We start from the raw sequence: 18,731 nt of genomic DNA, 5'->3' as shown, positions 1-18,731 counted from the left end.
TGTTTTTTGAGAGAAAACTGAGGCTCTATCAAGACAGGGAAGCCTGGTGTGCTGCAGTCCACGGGGTCACAAAGAGTCAGAAACGACGGAGTGAATGAACTGAACTGAACTGAAATGAGGCTCTATCTGGTCCACGACTGGGCTTCAAAGATGCCTGACAAGTGGGGTGGGGTGTCCTTAGGGCCAGATCACCGGATGAAGCCAAGCTCCTGAGAAGAGAAGGAGCCTGTGCCAGGAGCTCTGCAGACCCAGTCAGTGCGGTGTGGTCATCTCTCATCTCTGTACTGCCTGAACTATTGCAAAACTCCCCACTCTGGGCCTCACTCGCTGACAGTGCTGGCTATTGGAATCCCAGTTCCTCTGCCTACATCACCCCTTAGACCCTGACTCTGGCAGCTAGAAAGCTCACTCTAGGCATGAGGGCACAGTCTGGAGGGAGGCCCACAGTACTGGGAATGGGTCCTGGCTCCATCCTCACTCTCTGTGTGGCCTCAGGCAAGGTGCTTCCCCTCTCTGATCCTCAGTTTCTTCCTCTGTAAAGTGGGGATCCACTCGGGACCCCAGAGGTTGGTCCAAAGGTCCTATAAGACTACTCAGGACCCCAGAGGATGGTCCAGAGCCCTGAGGGAGAGAAAGGATGTGAGTGAACTTGAGCACAGAGGGAAGCTCAGCAAGGCTTCTTTGGGGGGTGAGGCCTGGCCCTCTGCCTGGTGCCCTGGGCCCTGGTCAAGACCTCCGGAGTCAGAAGAGTCAGCTCAGGGACAGTAGGGAGGGGCAAGACCACCTCAGGAGAGGCTCCAGTGGGCAACTGCATCTCAAGACATGAGGAATCTGGGCTGATGGGAAAGGAAGCCCATGGGGTGGGGCAGAGGGAGGAGGGATGTGTGGATGCCACTATTCTCCAGTAACAGAGCTGGTGTTCCCCTACCCAGTAGCTTTCTGTTCTTGGAATGGTTTTCCCAGGGTCTGGGCAAGCTGGGCTGGGAACTGGGGTCCAGGGAGACTGGAGGGCATACATCTAAAATCCAATAGGAGGGACTGCAGGTAAAGCGGGGGAGGGGCTTGGATGACAGCTTCCCTGAGACCCTCAGGGAAGGCCAGAGACTGATTCAGAACATCACAAAGCTCCACCTGCCACCCCTTCTAGGCAGACACAGGCCCAAGAGTTATTTCAAAGTGGAAAAACCTCATACTAACATTATGATGGCACCCCTAATGTCCCCCAGTTCTTCTATCTTTGAACTGTGATTGAGGGAGCCATATGATTTTTTCAGACAGTGCAATTGAAATCTGTGGCCACACCTACACTAGGGGGCAATTTTTGAGCACATGTTGTGTGTCAGGCACTATTCCAGGCACTTTACAGCTAATTATCATTCAGTCCTCATAGCAGATCCATGAAGGGGGAAAAACACTATCATTGCCCCCATTTTACAAATGGGAAAACTAAGGAACAAAGAAACTAAATAACTTGCTCATACATATCTAGTAAATTGTTGAGCTGTATTGGGACCCTATTAGTGACGGTATGTGTGTGTGAATGTGTGTGTGTGACTAGCGCTGGGTATGCACACACTTGTCTGCATCTACTGGGAGTGTCTACCAATCTCTTATCGGGTGGCTGGGTCCAGGTATGCACGTTTGATCCTGCAGTACCCCCTTGTGCTCACACACTCACACTGCTCACTGGGTCCTTCCCATCACCCTGCCTTGGGGAGGCTCCCTGGGTCCACCAGTCCGTGCCCTGCAGGGCCTGGTCCTTCTGAATTTGTGGGTGCCCCTGGCTTGCTCCCTTCACTCTGGGTCCTGGGGCTGGACCATCAGTGGATGGAGGATGCGCTGCCGGCAGGGGAGGGAGTTCCATAAGTAGTGGCCCAGGGAAGTGAGAGTAAAGAGGCAAGAAGACTGGAATCCTAGGAGCACCCCCTTGTCTGGCACGGCCTCCCCCTCGACCCCAAGCCCCTGGGACCATGCCGAGTCATTAGTCTCCCTTCCATGGACAGAAAACCCCAGAAGTTGGGGGAAGAAGGAGAAGAAGGGGGAAAGCTGACCGGGGACATGGTCTGACGCCTCACCCGCAGGCTCGCCTACCCTCCTTGGAGCTTTCTGGCAGTGGTGACACCAAAGCTGGTATGTGTCCCCCTCACCCCCCACTTCCCCACAGCTGCCAGGTGTAGTGTGCCCTCAGGCCTGGAGGAAGAGGCCTGTTTGTAACTCCAGCAGGGTCTAAACCGACCCCTTGGTTCCCAACCCAGTCCTGCTCGCCCCCAGGCAACCCCCACCCTCCAGGAGTCTCCCTTCTCTCACCTTCTTGTCCCCTCAATTACCACGTCAGCCTGTCAATTCTAAATCTAGAGCCCACTGGTGCCTTCTGTCCCCGCCGGAAGCCCACACTGGCCCTCGTCTTGCTCTCCCTGTCCCCTCTCTCATCACCACCCCCAACCCTTTCATGTTACCCCACCCCGGATTAAACCTTTCCCAGGCTCTCTGTCACCCTCCAGGCCAGGCCCCCAGTCCAAGCCCCCTGCAAGGCTGCTCCCAGTCTGGTCTTTGCTGGCCTCTCCAAACATACAGAACTGTTTTCTCAGCACATCTCAACCTCCAGGCTTTTGTTCCTGCTGTTCCATCTGCCAGGAACGCCCTCCTCCCTGCTCCACCACTCAAGCCTACCCGCCCTGGCCTGAGCCACTTCTGCTGGTCCTTCCGGTGTCAGCCTAGATGTCCTGCCTTCCCTGTCCCCCAAGTCAGGCCGGTCTATGCCTCCCTGTTCCTACAGCCCTTTGTGTCTCCAGTAACACACTATGGAATTGGAGCCTGTTTACCTGTCAGACTCTCTTACCAGCAGCTTGTGGGGACATAGGGATGAGAACGAGAAGCCTTCAATGCTGTGTAAAGAGCTTGAACTTGCCTCAAGGGCGGCAGGGAGCTTTAGAGTAGCCGAGCAGCACGGTTTGGAACCTCTCTGGTTTATGACTCTTTTCTGCCCCAAATGGACTTCCCAAAACAGAACTTCCCAGGTGGCACAAGTGGTAAAGAATCCTCCTGCCAATGCAGGAGACACAAGAGACATGGGTTTGATCCCTGGGTAGGGAAGATCCCCTGGAGGAGGGCATGGCAACCCACTGCAATATTCTTGCCTGGAGAACCCCATGGACAAAGGAACATGGAAAGCTACAGTCCATGGGGTTACAAAGAGTTGGACATGATTAAAACGACTTAGCATGCATGCACAAAACAGAATTGGTCTTAACTGCAAGTAGTTTTCATTCACTCAGCAGCAGCCAGGAACTTAGTCTGACTGAGGAAGGGTGTATGTGGGACCAGAGTTGGTGGGATGAGATAGTGGGAGGAGGGGAAGTCACTGTGTTTGTATTAAAATCCAGATGTCTCAAGGGAAGGGTATATTGATCCTCAAAACCAAACAAAAGAAAGAAATGTGTGCCCCACTCAAAAACCTCCGGCTGCTTTTCGCCTGTTGTTGCCTGAGAGGGCAGATCTTGTCTTCTCTCTGTGACAGCAGCCTGACTGATGCGCTAGTCCAGACACCCACCCCCAGCCTGTTCTCCCATGTCCTGGTGGTGCTCCGAGAACTGTGCAACCCCAGAAGTCAGTCTCCCCCAGCTGGAGGGAGAGGAAAGAGCCCAGGCAGGCCATAAGCGGGCGAGGTACTAGGGCTGGGAAGCTTGCATCTCACTTCCAAGGGTCAGGGCCCTGGCCCTGCTGGACTCTGCTCTGTCTTGTGCAAGGGCCAAGACTGGGCAGCATGGACACAGGGACCTCCCCCAGCCATAGCCAGAGCCCTCTGAGATCGGTTGTCTGCTGGATCCCCTGAGGCCTCAGGACCCACCCTCTCCAACTCCAGGTCTCTGCCACCAGAGTCCACCTACCCTTCTGATCAGAGAGGACAACATTTGTCCAGAACTAAGCAGAGCTTTGGTGCCTAAAGGGCCTGGGTTCACATGCAACAGTCCCCGTCCTCATACTTTGTCAGTCTCTCACTCAGCGAGCATCATTTGACCCCAGGTCCTGCCTGATCCTAGTATGGGAAGAGCAGAGTGGGGTCAGGCTGATTTCCACTCTCAGAGAGCTTCTGAGAGGGGAAGGGGAACACTGACACCAACAGTGCCAGCCTAGAGTGGAATACATTGTCATGGACAGAGCTCGGGCCAGGCCCAGAGAAGGCAAGGAAGACTTTCCGGAGGAGGATCCTCTGGGGAGCTTGAGGTAGGAGCTGGAACTTTCCATGGAGCAAGTGGGAAGAGGGGAAGTTTGGGCAAAATCCCCCTAGATGAGAAGCACGCAACATTTCACAGGAGTCACAGAGAGACTGATGCTCTAATGCAGCGAGCAGTCCCCGACATTTTTGGCACCAGGGACTGGTTTTGTAGAAGACAATTTTTCCATTGACTGGGAAGGAGGGAATGGTTTCAGGATGAATCAAGTGCATTTCACTTATTGTGCACTTTATTTCTATTATTATGACATCAGCCCCACCTCAGATCATCAGACATTAGCTCCTGGAGGTTGGGGACCCCTGCTTTAAGAGACATGACTGCCCATCAGGCTGGTTTGAGTTAAAGTCTCTTAGCAGAGAGAGAGGGCTTCCTAGATGGCACTGGAGGTAAAAAACAAACAAACAAAAAAAAAACCCTCCCCATGCAGGAGATGTAAGAGACCCCAGTTCGATCCTTGGGTCAGGAAGATCCCCTGGAGGAAGGCATGGCAACCCGCTCCAGTATTCTTGCCTGGAGAATCCCAGGGACAGAGGAGCCTGCCGGGCTACAGTCCATGGGGGCTGCAAAACAGACACAACTGAAGCGATTTAGCACACAGCACAGCAGGGAGAGGAGGAGGCTGCCCGCCTGGGATGTGGCCACCCCTAGGGCTGAGTTCCAGCCCAGAAGGCTCAGGGCCTGCCTCAGAGTTCCTCCTGGATCTTCCTGCCCTGCTGCTTCTGCTGCCACTGCCCGAACTTGGTGGGAAGTATCTCTGCCCAGAGCTGCATTCGGGCCTCCCTTGGCTTCTGGTTGACCCGTGGCACCAGGCTGATTTCCAGGTATTTCTCCTCATGGTTGAATGGTGGCCAAAGAGGCAGCCCCTTGCCATTGGGGTCCCTGAGTGGGAGGAATGAATGAATGAAGACCAAGGCCTCCTGTATTGCTGCCAGGCAGGAAGCTCTAAGTAGTCCTAGGCCCAAAGCCAGGCAGGCCTGTTTGCTTACTCACCCTGTCCAGGCAAAGTTGGTCCACTGGGCCATCATGGTGAGGCTCAGTTGCTGCTCCTCCTCTGTGGCTTCTGGAAAGGCTGTGGGAAGGACAGACTTGGATCAGGTTCAGGTGGGTCCTGAAGGAGACTCCAGGGTCCCTTATGCTGACCCGAGAACTCTGTTTCTGAAAGCCCCTCTCCTCCCCTGGTGGAGCCAGAAACCTAAGGATCACTGGTCCGTCCATCCTCACCCAACATGGAGCTCTCATCCGTGAGGAAAGGACCGCCGAACATGAAAGTCAACTCAGCCCCATGATCAGCCCGCACCCAGGCTGGCTTGATCTTCGCAAAAGAACTGGGTCGATGCTGGAACTCATAGAAGAAGATGGAGACCCCAGAATCTGTGGAGAGAGGGCTGGATGAGAGATGGTCACCCGTAGCCTGATCAGGCACTATCATTGCTAAGCCAGGCTCATCATAACACCAATACCAGTGATAATGATGATGATGACAAAATGATGAACAGCAAGCCTTTTCTGAGTACTTGCTCGATGTTCAGCACCAGTCCATGTGCTTTATGTGTCATCATTCAGTTCATCCTCATAGTAACTTATGGGTTAGATTATTATGCATTATGGTTGCCATTTTATTTCTTTAAATTTTTATTTTTTTGGCTGCACCAAATCTTGTTGTGGCATGTAGGATCGTTAGTTCCCCCCGACCAGGGATTGAACCCAGGTCCCCTGCCTTGGGAGCCTGGAATCTTAGCCACTGGACCATCAGGGAAGCCCCTCCTATAGCCATTTTAGAAATGAGAAAATGAGCCCAGAAGGGTTATGTATCTGCCCAAGGGGTCACAAAGACAGGAACCTGGAATTGTTCTAGGACTGTGTTAGGGTTAGGCACGAGAGGGGTCCGCAGTCTCCAGGACTGAATGCCTGATGATCTGGAGGTGATATCATAATAAATAGAAATAAAGTGTATAATAAATAGAAATAAAGTGTACAATAAATGTAATGTGCTTGAGCCATCCTGAAACCATCACCCTCCCACTCCTGGTCTGTGGAAAAATTGTCTTCCATGAAAACAGTCCCTGGTGCCAAAAAGGTTGGGGACTGCCGAGCCATGAAGCTTGGAAGGAAGCAAGACTTTTCTCCCAGGAGGAAGGCTGAGAGCAGAAAAAATCACTCATGAGTCAACTGAATCCCAGAGAATTGGTGATAAGCCGTGCTGAGTGACCTCTGACAGGGCACTGCACCTCTCTGGGCTTTGGTTTTCTCCTCTGCAGAGTGTCCTGCCAGAGTCACCTCTCACTGCGGTGACACTGCATCCCAGAGAGGAAGTGGTGAGTGGGGGGCGCAGTGGAGGGAGAGGCCGTGTCACCCGTGATAGCTCAGGTCCTGGGCTCAAGTGGGAAGGGTGGGACAGGTCAGACAGTGATAGGCTTACCTTGGAGGTCTCTTGCAAATTGCAACATGGGGAAGGTTATGATAATGTCACTTATCAATTCCTGGAAGGCTTCTCGCTTGGCTTGTCCATCTGACCTGCTGCCTAGGTATTCCTTTATGATGGTGGGCATCACCTCAGTGGGCACATCCTGGGGTGAGAGGCCTTGTCAGATCCCACAGCCATGGCAGACCCTTCCAAGAGGTCCTGCATCCTCCTGTCTGGTGTTTCTCATGTCCCAGGGCTCCTGTGGCAGGAGGCTATCTACCCCCCTTCCTTGGGGGTTCTAGATGATGTCTGGGTGGGAAGAGGTCAAATCTGGAGTTAAATGCTAGCTCTGCAATCACTGCTTGGCTGTGTGACCTCAGACAGGTTGCTGGACATCTCTGAAAGTCAGTTCCTCCCTGTAAGGTGGTTTGGCAGCCTATGTGAATCACAGAGTTCTAGCCTAGAGCAGGCACTCAGTTGAAGTTAACTAGGAAGTTAGTGGAAGAATGAATCATGGGACTTCCTCACAGCTCCTGGCAGAGAGTGTGTGCTCATTACGGGTAGTCTGTGATGAAAATGATGTGGTGATGATCTTCCTTTGAGAACCATGTTGTGTCATGTCCAAGGCAATTCCTAGACAGAACTAAAATCCAAGAGTTGCCCCCCAGGCTTGGTGGCAGGTAGGTAGCTGGGTGTTGGAGGGTAAGGGGTAGAGACCGTGTTGGGTTTGGCCCCACTGGACTACACTTTCCTGCCTTTTTCTCACCATATTGGTCAAGTAGGGCCTCAGGATGGCCAGCATGTCCTCCAGGCTCAGTTGATCCATCTTATCCAGGAAACCCCAGCCCTGTGAAGACACCAAGGCCCTCTCAGTGCAGCCTCATCATAGCCCATGCCTTTCACCCTCACCTTCCCAGCCAGCTCCCAGCTTGGAGCAGGCCAGTGTTCACTGCCCTGTGATCATGAGCTCATTATGGAGCCGAGTGTGGCCAAACCCACTAGCCTGAAGACCTCCCTAAAAATAAACTTCTAATTTAGGAGGAAGGGGAAAACACCAAATACAACAAGCAAGTGGTTAGCAGCAGTCTCGGAATTTGTTCAATATTTTCATAGAATAACATCAAGACCCCCAGGTCCTGTAGCAGGGGTTACAAAGAAAGTTCAAATGTTGTCTTTAAAATTAAACGTTGACTTTAGGAACTTCTCTGGTGGTCTGGTGACTAAGACTTTGTGTTTTCCATGCAGGGGGCCTGGGTTCGATTCCTGGTCAGGGAACCCACATGCTGCAACTAACAGTTCGCATGGTGCAACTAAGACCTGACACAGCCAAATAAATAATAAACATAAAATAAATAAATATTTTTTTAAAATGTTGGCTTTGCACGTTACAGTTTTTAAAGCTTGGTTTCTGGTTTAAGTCTCAGCTCTTCTACTTACTAGGTGCATAACATGAACCAGTTACTTAAACTGTCTATGTCACAGTTTCTTAATCTGTAAGTAAGTAAGAGTCACTCAGTCATGTCTGACTCTTTGCGACCTCACGGACTGCATAAGTCCGTGGAATTCTCCAGGCCAGAATACTGGACTGGGTAACCTTTCCCTTCTCTAGAGGATCTTCCCAACCCAGGGATCAAACCCAGGTCTCCCGCATTTCAGGTGAAATCTTTACCAGCTGAGCCACAAGGGAAGCCCAAGAGTACTGAGCTATGAGGGAAGCCCCTCTTAAACTGTAAAAGGAGTAACAATATCTTGCCTCATGGGATTGCTATGAGGACTGGGTTAATGCATAAAGGCCTTGACAGAGTAAGCAGGATAGAAAGGTTAAAGTTATTAAAGTTATTTTCATGGCTCCCAGACTCTTGGCTAATCTTTATAGCAACGGGAACAAAAAATTCACAGGTAAACAAACACAAAAAGTGTATACCCAAGGGGAGACATTAATCTTCACTAGGAATTAAGGTACTAAAGGCCACAGAAGCTAAAGTAGCAAAACTTTTTAAACAGTTGTTCTACAAGATCAGTATACCAATTGCTCCTATACACTAGCAATGAACAATCTGAAGGCGACATGAAGAAAACAATTCCATTTACAATAGCATTGAAAAGAATAAAATACTTAGGAATAAATTTAATAAGGGAAGTACAAGACTGTACATTAAACACTAGAAGACATAATTGAGAGAAATTAAAGAAGCCTTAACTAAATGTGAAGATGTTCCATGTTCATGGATTGGAAGACTTACTATTGTTAAAATGACAGTACTTCCCAAATTGCACTAGAGATTCAGTGCGATCCAATCAGAATCTCAGTTACTTTTTTTTCTTTTCAGAAATGGACAAGCCGACCACAATTCACATGGGAATGCAAGGGACTCAGAATAGCTAAACAATTATTATGGACTGATTGTGTCTCCACATAAATATATGTGGAGTCATAATCCCCAGTACCTCAGAATGTGATCTTATGTAAAGATGAGGCCATTAGTCAAATTTAGATGATTACAGAGGTAATCATTAGGGTGGGCCGTAGTCTAGTATCAGCTTCCCTGATGGCTCAGTGGGAAAAGAATCTGCCTGCAATTCAGGAGACACAAGAGTCACATGTTCAATCCCTGAGTCAGGAAAATCCGCTGGAGAAGGAAATGGCAACCTACTCCAGTACTCTTTCCTGGGAAATCCCAGAGATAGAGGAGCTGGCAGGCTACAGTCTGTGGGGTCACAAAGAGTCAGATGCGACTGAGCGCAGAGCACTGTCTAGTATGTCTGGTGTCCTTGGAAAAGGGGGAAATTTAGACACAGAGGTAGATGGGTCAGAGGGAAAGCCAGAGAGAGAACGCCGTCTATAAGCCAAGGGATACACGAGGCCAGCGGGAACATTAAAAAGAGGCGTGGATTCTCTCTCACAACACTCAGAAGGAGCCAGTCTTGCTAGCATCTTGATTTCAGACTTGTAGCCTCTAGGACTGTGAGACACTTAATGTCTATTGTTTAAGCCACTCAGATTGTGGTTGTTTGTTATGGCAACTCTGACAAAATAATACAGCAATCTTGAAAAAGAAGAACAGAGTTGAGGAATTCACACTTCCCAATTTTAAAATTTACTATAATACTGCTGTAATCAAGATACTATGGCAGTGGCATAAGGATAAATTAATGGAGTAGAATTCAAAGTCCAGAAATAAACTCCTTCATTCATGACCAGCTGATTTTCAATAAGGGCACCAAGACAGTTTAATAAGAAAAGAACAGTTTTTTTCAACAAATCATGAAGGGACAAGAAGATACCACGTGCAAAAGAGCCCTAACTCACACCATATACAAAAATTAACTTGAAATGAATCTAGACCTAAATATAACAGCTAAAACTATAAAATTCTGAGAAGTAATCATAGAGGTAAATCTTTATGACCTTGGATTTATTTATTTATTTATTTATTTATTTTTTTAAATTTTAAAATCTTTAATTCTTACATGTGTTCCCAAACATGAATCCCCCTCCCACCTCCCTCCCCATAACATCTCTGTGGGTCATCCCCATGCACCAGCCCCAAGCATGCTGTATCCTGCGTATGACCTTGGATTTAGCAATGATTTCTTAGGCATGACAAAAAAAAAAAGGCAACCAACAGAAGAACAGATAAACTTCATCATTTTTTTTTAATTGTGTGGCAAAGGATACTGTCAACAATGTGAAAATACAATCCACAGAATGGGAAAAATATTTGAAAATCATATATCTGATAAGGGACATCTATCTGGAATATATGAAAAATTTTACAACTCAACAATAAAAAGACAAATAATTCAATTTAAAAATGGCAAAACAGAAGACAGTTCTCCAAAGGAAATATTAAAATGGCTGATAAGCACATGAAAAGATGTTCACCATTTTAGTCACTAGGGAAGCGCAACTCAAAACCACAATGAGATACCACTTCACACCCACTGGGATGACTACAATCAAAACAAAAGATATTAACAAGCATTGGCAAGGATGTGGAGTAATTGAAATCCTTACACACTGGTGGTGGGAATTTAAAGTGGTGCAGCTACTTTGAAAAATAGTTCAGCAGTTCCTGAAATGATTAAGCATAGACTTACTCCAGGACCCACTGGTTCCATCCCTGAGTATATAAGCAAGACCAATTAAGGCATATGTTTGCACAAAAACTGGTACACGAACGTTCATAGTAGGGGGATCCATAAGAGCCATAAACGTGGAAACAACTGTCTGTCAACTGATGAATGGATAAACAAATGTGGTGTATCCATACACTGAACTATTCAGCCATAAAAAAAGAGGGAAGTACTGATATCCACTACAACATAGATGGCCCTTGAAAACCTTATATTAGGTGAAAGAAGTCAGACACAAAACCCCACATATTGTATGATTCTATTGTATGAAATGTCCAGAAGAGGCAAATCCATAGATTTGACAGAAAGTAGATCAGACACAGAAAGTAGATTCATGGTTGCCAAGTGCTGGGGTGGGGACCATGGGGAGGGATGGGAAGTGACAGCTAAATGGGCATGGCCTTCTTTCTGCGTGATGGTGAAGCAAATGTTCTGGAATAAGATATGGTGATGGCTGCACAGCTTTGTGAGTGTACTAAGAACCACTGAATTGTACACTTTAAAGAGGTAACTTTTATGCTATGTAAATTATATTTTTTTAAAGTTGACATTTAAAAAATTGTGCTCTGCAAATGCTGGTAAGATTGCAAGAAAGCTTGTAGACTCCAGGGACTTCACTGGTGGTCAAGTGGTTAGGACTCTGTGCTTCTACCGCAAGGGGCCTGGGTTTGATTCCTAGTCGGGGAACTAAGATCCTGCAGGCCTCACAGCAGTCAAACAAAATGAAAAAACAAACAAACATACAAAAAACCTGTAGACATTGCTGGTGGCAGTTTGAATCAGTGAAGTAATTTCAGAAAGTGCGGTACCAATAGCAACATGTAAGAAGTGGAGAAGTTTCCATTAGGAATACAGATTACTTTCCATGGCTAAAGCTTTCACCGTGGATACTTAGTGAACATCTAGTTGCTGAAAATGTTATGGTTGTGCTCCTATGGACAGTGGAGGGAACGCCTGCACTTTGACGGGGTGAGCAGCCCTCTGAGTCACCAACTCTGAGAAATATCTTTAGCTACAAAGTCCTGGGCACAGCGTTCCACACCAGACAGGTTTGCCTGTGTTTTGGGAGCCAGCCAAGTTGGCTCTCTTTCACTGTTAACACTCACAACTCAATGTTGCAAGTGTGGGGGCAAGGCTGCCTACCAGAGTCCAGGGCACTGTTTCCCCTTAACACTCTTCTGCTATTACACACACACACACACACACACACACATGGACTGTAAGCTCCTATCAACTTCAGTGAGTATCAACATTGCTTAAGGCTTTCATCTAACAAGCACCCAAATGTCCCCCTGGGGATTAAATCCAAGGGATTTAATCAGAGGACAAAAGCTGTGGACATGAAGACGTTCACTGCAATATTAGCTTCAGTGATTAAAGTGAGAAGCTGCCGAAGTGATGAAATGAAGGAAAATTATGAGATGACCCTTTCTTTGTGGAAGGTTTTGCAGGCATTAAATTTATTCATTGTGAAGATGGGTGGAAGAGTGAGAATGAAATATGAGAAGGAAGGAAATATGCTTAGAAGGAAGGTATGATGGTGACACTCTGTGTGGGGTGTTCTGTGCTCCTGAAAAGGACGGGAAGGCATGTGGGCCATGATGTCTCCCAGTGACTTGACTTTGTCAGAAACTTGGGAATCTCAGGGGGTTGGTCTCTCAGGTACAGAGTCACACAAACTAGTCTCATAGAGTCAGACTTATAAACCAGACACCAAGGCAGGAATATGCCATGGATCAATACTGCCTAGAAAGTACAAAAATGTGGTCCCTAAGAAGGAAATATTTGCTTTGAGAAAATGAAACTGGGTCAGCCTCTGCTTTCTCACCTATGAGACAGAAGGGTCTGAGCTCACAGCACATGGAGATGGTGTCGGGGTGGGAGAGAACCACGTGGGGCAGGGAGGGCCTTGAAGGGCACACTCACCCTGGGGATGAGCCAGCCAAACTCGTGGTTGTTGACACCGAAGAGGAAGGGCACAGAGGGGAACTGCCTCTCCCTCAGGAGCTCCTCAGCGCTCTTGGGAAAGAAGGTGCCATCGATATTGTACGAAGCTATTTTTTTCTGCAGGAGAAAACAAAGCAGAGAGCCTCCCAGTCAGGCCCTCAACAGATGGGACCCTAGAGATCCCTTGGCTGCCTGCCTGGGTGGCTGAGCCTTAAGGAGAAGAGAGGGGATGAGATCACCAAGGCGAGAAGACTGGAGGGAGTCGGGAGACCAGGCCCATGATCCTTCTAAGCCGTCTTCTTTGCTAGAAGACCCTCAGGACTGGGGTGGCCCCCCTCTTCATGCCCCCAGACCCTTCACTTCCCTGGTAGCTGCCTCACCCCGCACTGCTGATTGCCCCTCTGCTCCTGCAGGCACTGGACAGAACCCCCTCTGAGTCACTGCCCACTGCCATTCCCCAAGAAGTGAGCATACCGACTTGTAGGCGAGGATCATCTCCTCGCTTGTCTTCTGCCGAAGGCACTGCACCATCTCAGCCGAGGAGTCAGAGTTGCAGGCCAAGGAGTCTGCGAGGGACTGGGGACAGACAAAAGTGTCTTGACTCCCTCTCACCCATCATTGCCCTCTGCCTTCCACAGACAGAGGACGAATTTGTAGGAGAAACGGGGCAATGATGTGAGACAGGACCTTGTCACTGGCCAGAGATCTACCACCAACTCAGATAAGCTCTACTTGCCCACCAGCTTGGGTGGTCCTCAGGCACCCCGTGTGTCCCCCATCACGTCATTACTGTCCTTATCTGTGTGTGTGTGTGTGTGTGTCTGGGTCCCCTCTACCGCTGTGAGAACGGTGTCATTATCTAATTAACTCTAGTCCCAGAGTCAGTGGGCTCAAAAAAGTTTGGTGGAGTAAAGGAAGGAGGTGATGCTAGTTGTAAAGAACTTGTCTGCCAGCGCAGGAGATGTGAGAGACATGGGTTCGATCCCTAAGTCTGGGAAGATCCCCTGGAGGAGGGTGTGGCAACCAACTCCAGTATTCTTGCCTGGAGACCGCCATGGACAGAAGAGCCTGGCGGGCTACCATCCACAGGGCCGCAAAGGGTTGGACACAACTGAAGTGATTTAGTATGCAGGCACGCAAGGAAAGCAGAGAGGGTTTAGGTGGGGAGGGAGTCATGTGTGCGCTACTCTGGCAGGGAGGGGACCATGGTTGGTGCTGAGGCTGGAGCAGGGTCAGGTAGCCCGTGAGGCTGGAGGGATGGCTTTCGGGACCATGTCACACCCTAGGAGCTCTGGCGGTTTTCCCTGAGTTCTCACTGGTCGTGTGCTTCCTTCAGCCTAGTGTATCCCTCTCTGCCAGCAAGGAGCTGGCTACTGGTAACACCTCCACCCTGGGACTCCAAGAGCAAGCATAGGGCAGGTGTACATGGGGTGAGAGAGTGAAAGAAATGCAGACCTGAGCCAGGAGCCAGGGGTCAGGATCCAGTAACCCCGGTAGGGTGACGATTCCACTCTGTGCTATAGCTCTGTGGAACAGCCCTGCAGCCAGCGGGGACAGGACCTGGGGGCAGCATGGAGGACAGGTGGCTGTCAGAGGAGGGCAGAAGATCTGGGAAGTCTGGGACCGCAGAAGATACCACTGCTGGCTCCCTCCCTGGGGTGACTCACCAGGGCAGAGACGACAGAGGCCCCGCTGGATTCACCAAAGATGGTGACAGAGTTGAAGTCACCCCCAAAGGGGGTGATGTTTCCCTGCACCCAGCGCAGAGCAGCCACGGCGTCGAGGAAGCCCCAGTTGCCAGGAGCATGCTTGTCCCCAGTGCTGGTGGTTGGGTGGGGCAGTGGTTAGGGGCGGCTGGATCCCCTGACAGATCTTCCTCAGCCTCTGAAGTTTTGCTCTGAATCAGCCCCTGGGATGCCCCACCTTCCCTTGCTCCTCAATCTGGCTTGGCTATGAGCAATACCCGGTAGCCAGATGCCCAGTATGTGGGATGGGTGGGCCTGGCTGGGCAACCTGCCAGCTTTGGCTCTCCAGCGGCTTCTGGAATGTGCTGTTCTTTGACCCTACAGACTCTGTTGACCCACAGGCCAGGAGCCAAAATCTTGTGCCCAAAGGCCCAAGTCCCGCTGTCAAACCCTGGCTTTGGCTGAGCCCCTCCCCCAAGGGGGTGAAGCCTCAGCTGAGTCTTCTCTGCCCAGCACCCTGCGTGCCTGGGACCCGGTCTTGCTTCGAGCCGGGGACCCTCACCCTGCGCAGTCACTGCCCTCCGCCAGGCCTGCTGCCTCACCTGAAAAAGCCAAGGAAGCCCAGGCGGTACTGGACTGTGACCACGACCACGTCCCCGTAGGCGGCCAGGGCAGACCCATCGTGGGCGGTGGCGGTGCCAGTCACGAGAGATCCCCCGTGGAACCACACCATGACCTGCAGAGACGGGCGTGGGTCAGTGACCGCGGCTGCCCATTGACTGGCTCAGGGCATTCTGGGGACTCCTGGAGCGCTTTCGGAGCGAGGGTGGGGAGGGGTCAGGCCTGGCCGTGCTGGCTGGGTGGACAGGGCCCTCTAGGCAGCTCACTGGCCTTCCTGCCCCCGAGGGGGCCTCAGCCGGGCTGTATATGTTGAGGGTCAGGCAGTCCTCCGAAATGGGGAAGGTCTGGTGCTTTCCGTCCAGCGTAAATCTGCTGTTGTTCATTCTCTCCAGATCCTGCGGGCACCTGTGGCGGAGGAAGAGCCCGAGGGCCCGGGGTCAGCCCCACCAGCCCAGGTAGCTGGGCCCCACCAGCCCAGGTAGCTGGGCCCCTGCCAGCTCCCTGCCTGCCCACCTCCGCGGGGCTACTCACATGGCGTGGGCCCTACTGGCATCTCGCACACCTTCCCAAGACTCCGCTGGGCGTGGGGCCGAGAACCGGTGGGGCCCCAGGGGCGGCTGGGCGAATGGAATGCCCAAGAAGACGTTCACAAGACGGTCTGTGCCCTTCACGCCCACCTGCAGGCCTCTCACATGGCCCAGGGGTGTGTCCACTTCAGGCTGAGTGACCCCCGGCCCTGAGGGCAGGACAGAGGGGCTGTGGGGGAGTGTGCTTGGGGTGGCAGATGGACCCGCTAGTCTGCTCTCTGAGCACTTCCTCTGCCAGGCCGGGTTCTGAGCACTCTGATGAACTGCCCCAGCCTGCCTGTGAAATGGGTCTTGTGACTACCCCCTAAATCCTCTCCCCATGTCTCCTCCAAGTTGAGTCAGTTCCCCCTAGTGAACAAGCTAAACCACCCTGAGACCCACAGACCTGCCAGGTGGGCAGTGGGTAGTCGGCTTGGGCCGGCCACTTGCCCTCTCTTAACTCTCACCTGCTGAATAAGGTGTGACAACCTTATCTTTTTGTATTTTCTGTTCTGATATTTTGACATCTAGCTCGCTGGCTCCGCCCTCCCAGGGCTAGCCAGTTCTTAGAGATGGTAAACCACTCACTGAGACATGTGCCCTTCACAGTCGATCCAGAGGCCATGCCCCTGGCCATCGCCACCTCTGGGCACCCTCGTACTCCTGGCAACTAAGCACCTGCCCTAATCAATGCAAGGCCAGGTCCCGGACATCTAGGGACAGCCCCATGCCCCAGAACTTACTGAAACCATTCCAGTGAGCTAACCCAGACCTACACTGCCTGTCTTACCTGTTCCTCCCACAGGAAACAACAATGAAAGCTCTCATCCACATCCCTCCCCACCCTGTTCATTTCCTCTGCCTCCTGAGGGACCCTGTTTCTAGGGAATGGCAAGTAAACTTTTTCTCATGATAATCATTTCTATGTCTGTGTCTTACTGATTAAATGAAATCCTAGGAACTCTTAAAAACATGACAGATTGCACTTAAAAATGGTCAAAATGGTTAATTTTATGTTTTGTATATTTTATCATAATAAAAAAAGAGATGGGTAGCATTACCTGGATGGTTGCCCCTGCCCAGAGAGGATGTTCAACCCTTGGCATTCCGGTGAACAACTGAGCAGAACAGAGGGCTCCTTCTCTGAGCAGGCTGCCCACTTTCCTGTCCCTACCCCACTCTTGCCCCCTCCTCGAAGTCCTCCCACCAACCCAGAAGCTCCACCTCTTCAGGCCCCGTGGGTGTGTCTTACCAGTGTCTGTAGCAGAGAATGGCAGGAGCAGACAGGCTACCCAGACCAGGACCCCAGACCCAGTTCTCACCACTGTGCCCATGCTTCTTACTCACACTCAACTGTGGGCAGAAGTGGCGGAAGGTGGAACAATGTCCCTGCCCTTTGGCACAGCCAATCTCTAAACGGTTGTTAGGAAAGCCTCAGCAGACCGCCCCCACCTGACTGGTGGCCAGTCCAAAGACCCAGAGTCTAGCACCCAGGTTGGGGGAGGAGGGAGGTGGGGCTGGGAGAGCAGCCCTGCCCACAGGAGCCTGGGTGATATGACAGCCTTAGGCAGGGGAAGGTGCTCTGCAACCCTGGGTTCAAGTTCCAGCCCTCCAGACACCAAGGCTTCCAGGACACTTTGTACACTCACTGCAAGACACACATATCAGCACCTGAGCGAGTAGTAGACGTGACCCTGGTGCCAGTCCTGCTCTGAGTGAGCCAGCTCACTGGGGTGGGGGCCACTGTCTGGTCCTACCTGCTGGAGGGGCACCTGAGCTCTGCAGCAGGGTAGAGGGAACTGGGGTTGATGCCCCCTTTTTTGAAAAAAAAAAAAAAGTATTTATTTATTTTTGGCTGCATCAGGTCTTTGTTGGGCAAGCAAGATCTCCCGGGTCAGGAGTTGGGGGCGCTCAGGCTAAGATCCCTGGAGGTATGTGGGATCTTAGTTCCCCCACCAGGGATTGAACCCTCATCTCCCTCATTGGAAGGCAGACTCTTAACCACTGGACCACCAGAAGTCCCTTTTTTTTTCTTTTTAAATCAAGTCTTCCCTTGTAGCTCAGTCGGTAAAGAATCTGCCTGCAAAGCAGGAGACCTGGGTTTGATTCCTGGCTTGGGAAGATACCCTGGAGAAGGGAATGGCAACCCACTCCACTATTCTTGCCTGGAGAATCCCAAGGACGGAGGAGCCTGGCAGGCTACAGTTTATGGAGTCTCAAGAGTCGGACACGACTTAGCGACTAAACCACCACCAAATTCATATTACAATGAACCATTATAAAGTGTACAATTCAGTGGCACTTAGTATATTTGCGATTTCATGCAATCTCTCTAGTTACAAAATTCTTTCATTACCCCAGCAATATATCCTACCCATTAAACAGTCACTCTCCATTCCCGCCCTTACCCCCTCACCTTCCATACCAACACCCCCATCCCCTGATGAGCTGATAACCATTAATCTGCTCTCTAACTCCAGAGATTTACCTATCCTGGATGTATCACATTAAAGCAATCATATGATATGTGACATTTAGTGTCTGGCTCTCTCCCTCAGCATGATGTTTTGGAGTTTCATCTAAGGTGTAGCACATATCAGTACTTACTTTTTATGGTCAAATAATATTTCACTGTGGGTGCACCAACAGTTTTTCTATCCATTCGTTCATTGAAGGGCATTTGGGTTGTTTCCTCCTTTTGACTCTTATGAATTACACTGTTGTAAACATTTGTTTATGAGTTCCTGTGTGGTCCTATGTTTTCGTTTCTCTTGGCTGTAGAGCTAGGAATGGAACTGTTGGTCGTATGGTAATTCTGTGTTTAATGTTTTGAAAAACAGACAGGCTCTTTTCCATGGTGGTTGGATGATGCCTTGGGCCTGAGCAGCCCTGCCAAGGGGCCTGTGGACTGAGGATCCCCAGGGTGTATGTTGGGGATAACTCTCAGGTAGGCTGACTCTCTGGAAGGGGCCTCACGTGGCAGCGGTGGAGGCAGGGCACTACCCTCCACTGGACCTGAGACTCCTGGGTAGGGATGATGAAGGAAATGGGGCAGGAAGACTCTTTGTAACAACTCAAATTCTGTATTCCACACCCAGGGAAGACATGACTTCAGAGCCAGACCTCCTGCACTGAA

General features: G+C 50.5%; 1 protein-coding gene across 2 annotated transcripts; it reads right to left on the bottom strand.

Moving 5' to 3' along the window:
- Positions 1–4,451: 4,451 nt before the first annotated feature.
- CES3 (carboxylesterase 3) lies at positions 4,452–16,992 on the bottom strand. 2 transcript variants are annotated; one of them, XM_068991876.1, is made up of 13 exons: positions 16,848–16,992; positions 15,561–15,765; positions 15,296–15,434; positions 15,011–15,144; positions 14,391–14,544; positions 14,179–14,283; positions 13,198–13,299; positions 12,703–12,840; positions 7,406–7,486; positions 6,655–6,802; positions 5,457–5,606; positions 5,226–5,304; positions 4,452–5,114 (listed from the first exon to the last, which is right to left on the bottom strand). In XM_068991876.1, the coding sequence occupies exons 1-13, from the start codon at positions 16,927–16,929 to the stop codon at positions 4,919–4,921; spliced, it is 1,713 nt and encodes a 570-aa protein (XP_068847977.1). In that variant the 5' UTR covers positions 16,930–16,992; the 3' UTR covers positions 4,452–4,918. The 2 variants fall into 2 exon arrangements, with proteins under 2 accessions (XP_068847977.1, XP_068847978.1); XM_068991877.1 differs by having other exon boundaries at positions 5,226–5,295.
- Positions 16,993–18,731: the final 1,739 nt, after the last annotated feature.

This window comes from Capricornis sumatraensis, chromosome 20 (genome assembly GCF_032405125.1).
Source record: "Capricornis sumatraensis isolate serow.1 chromosome 20, serow.2, whole genome shotgun sequence".
In the NCBI taxonomy this organism is placed as follows: Eukaryota; Metazoa; Chordata; class Mammalia; order Artiodactyla; family Bovidae; genus Capricornis; species Capricornis sumatraensis.
Note: the sequence above shows the minus strand (reverse complement) of the source record. Positions and strands in the feature narration are given on the sequence as shown.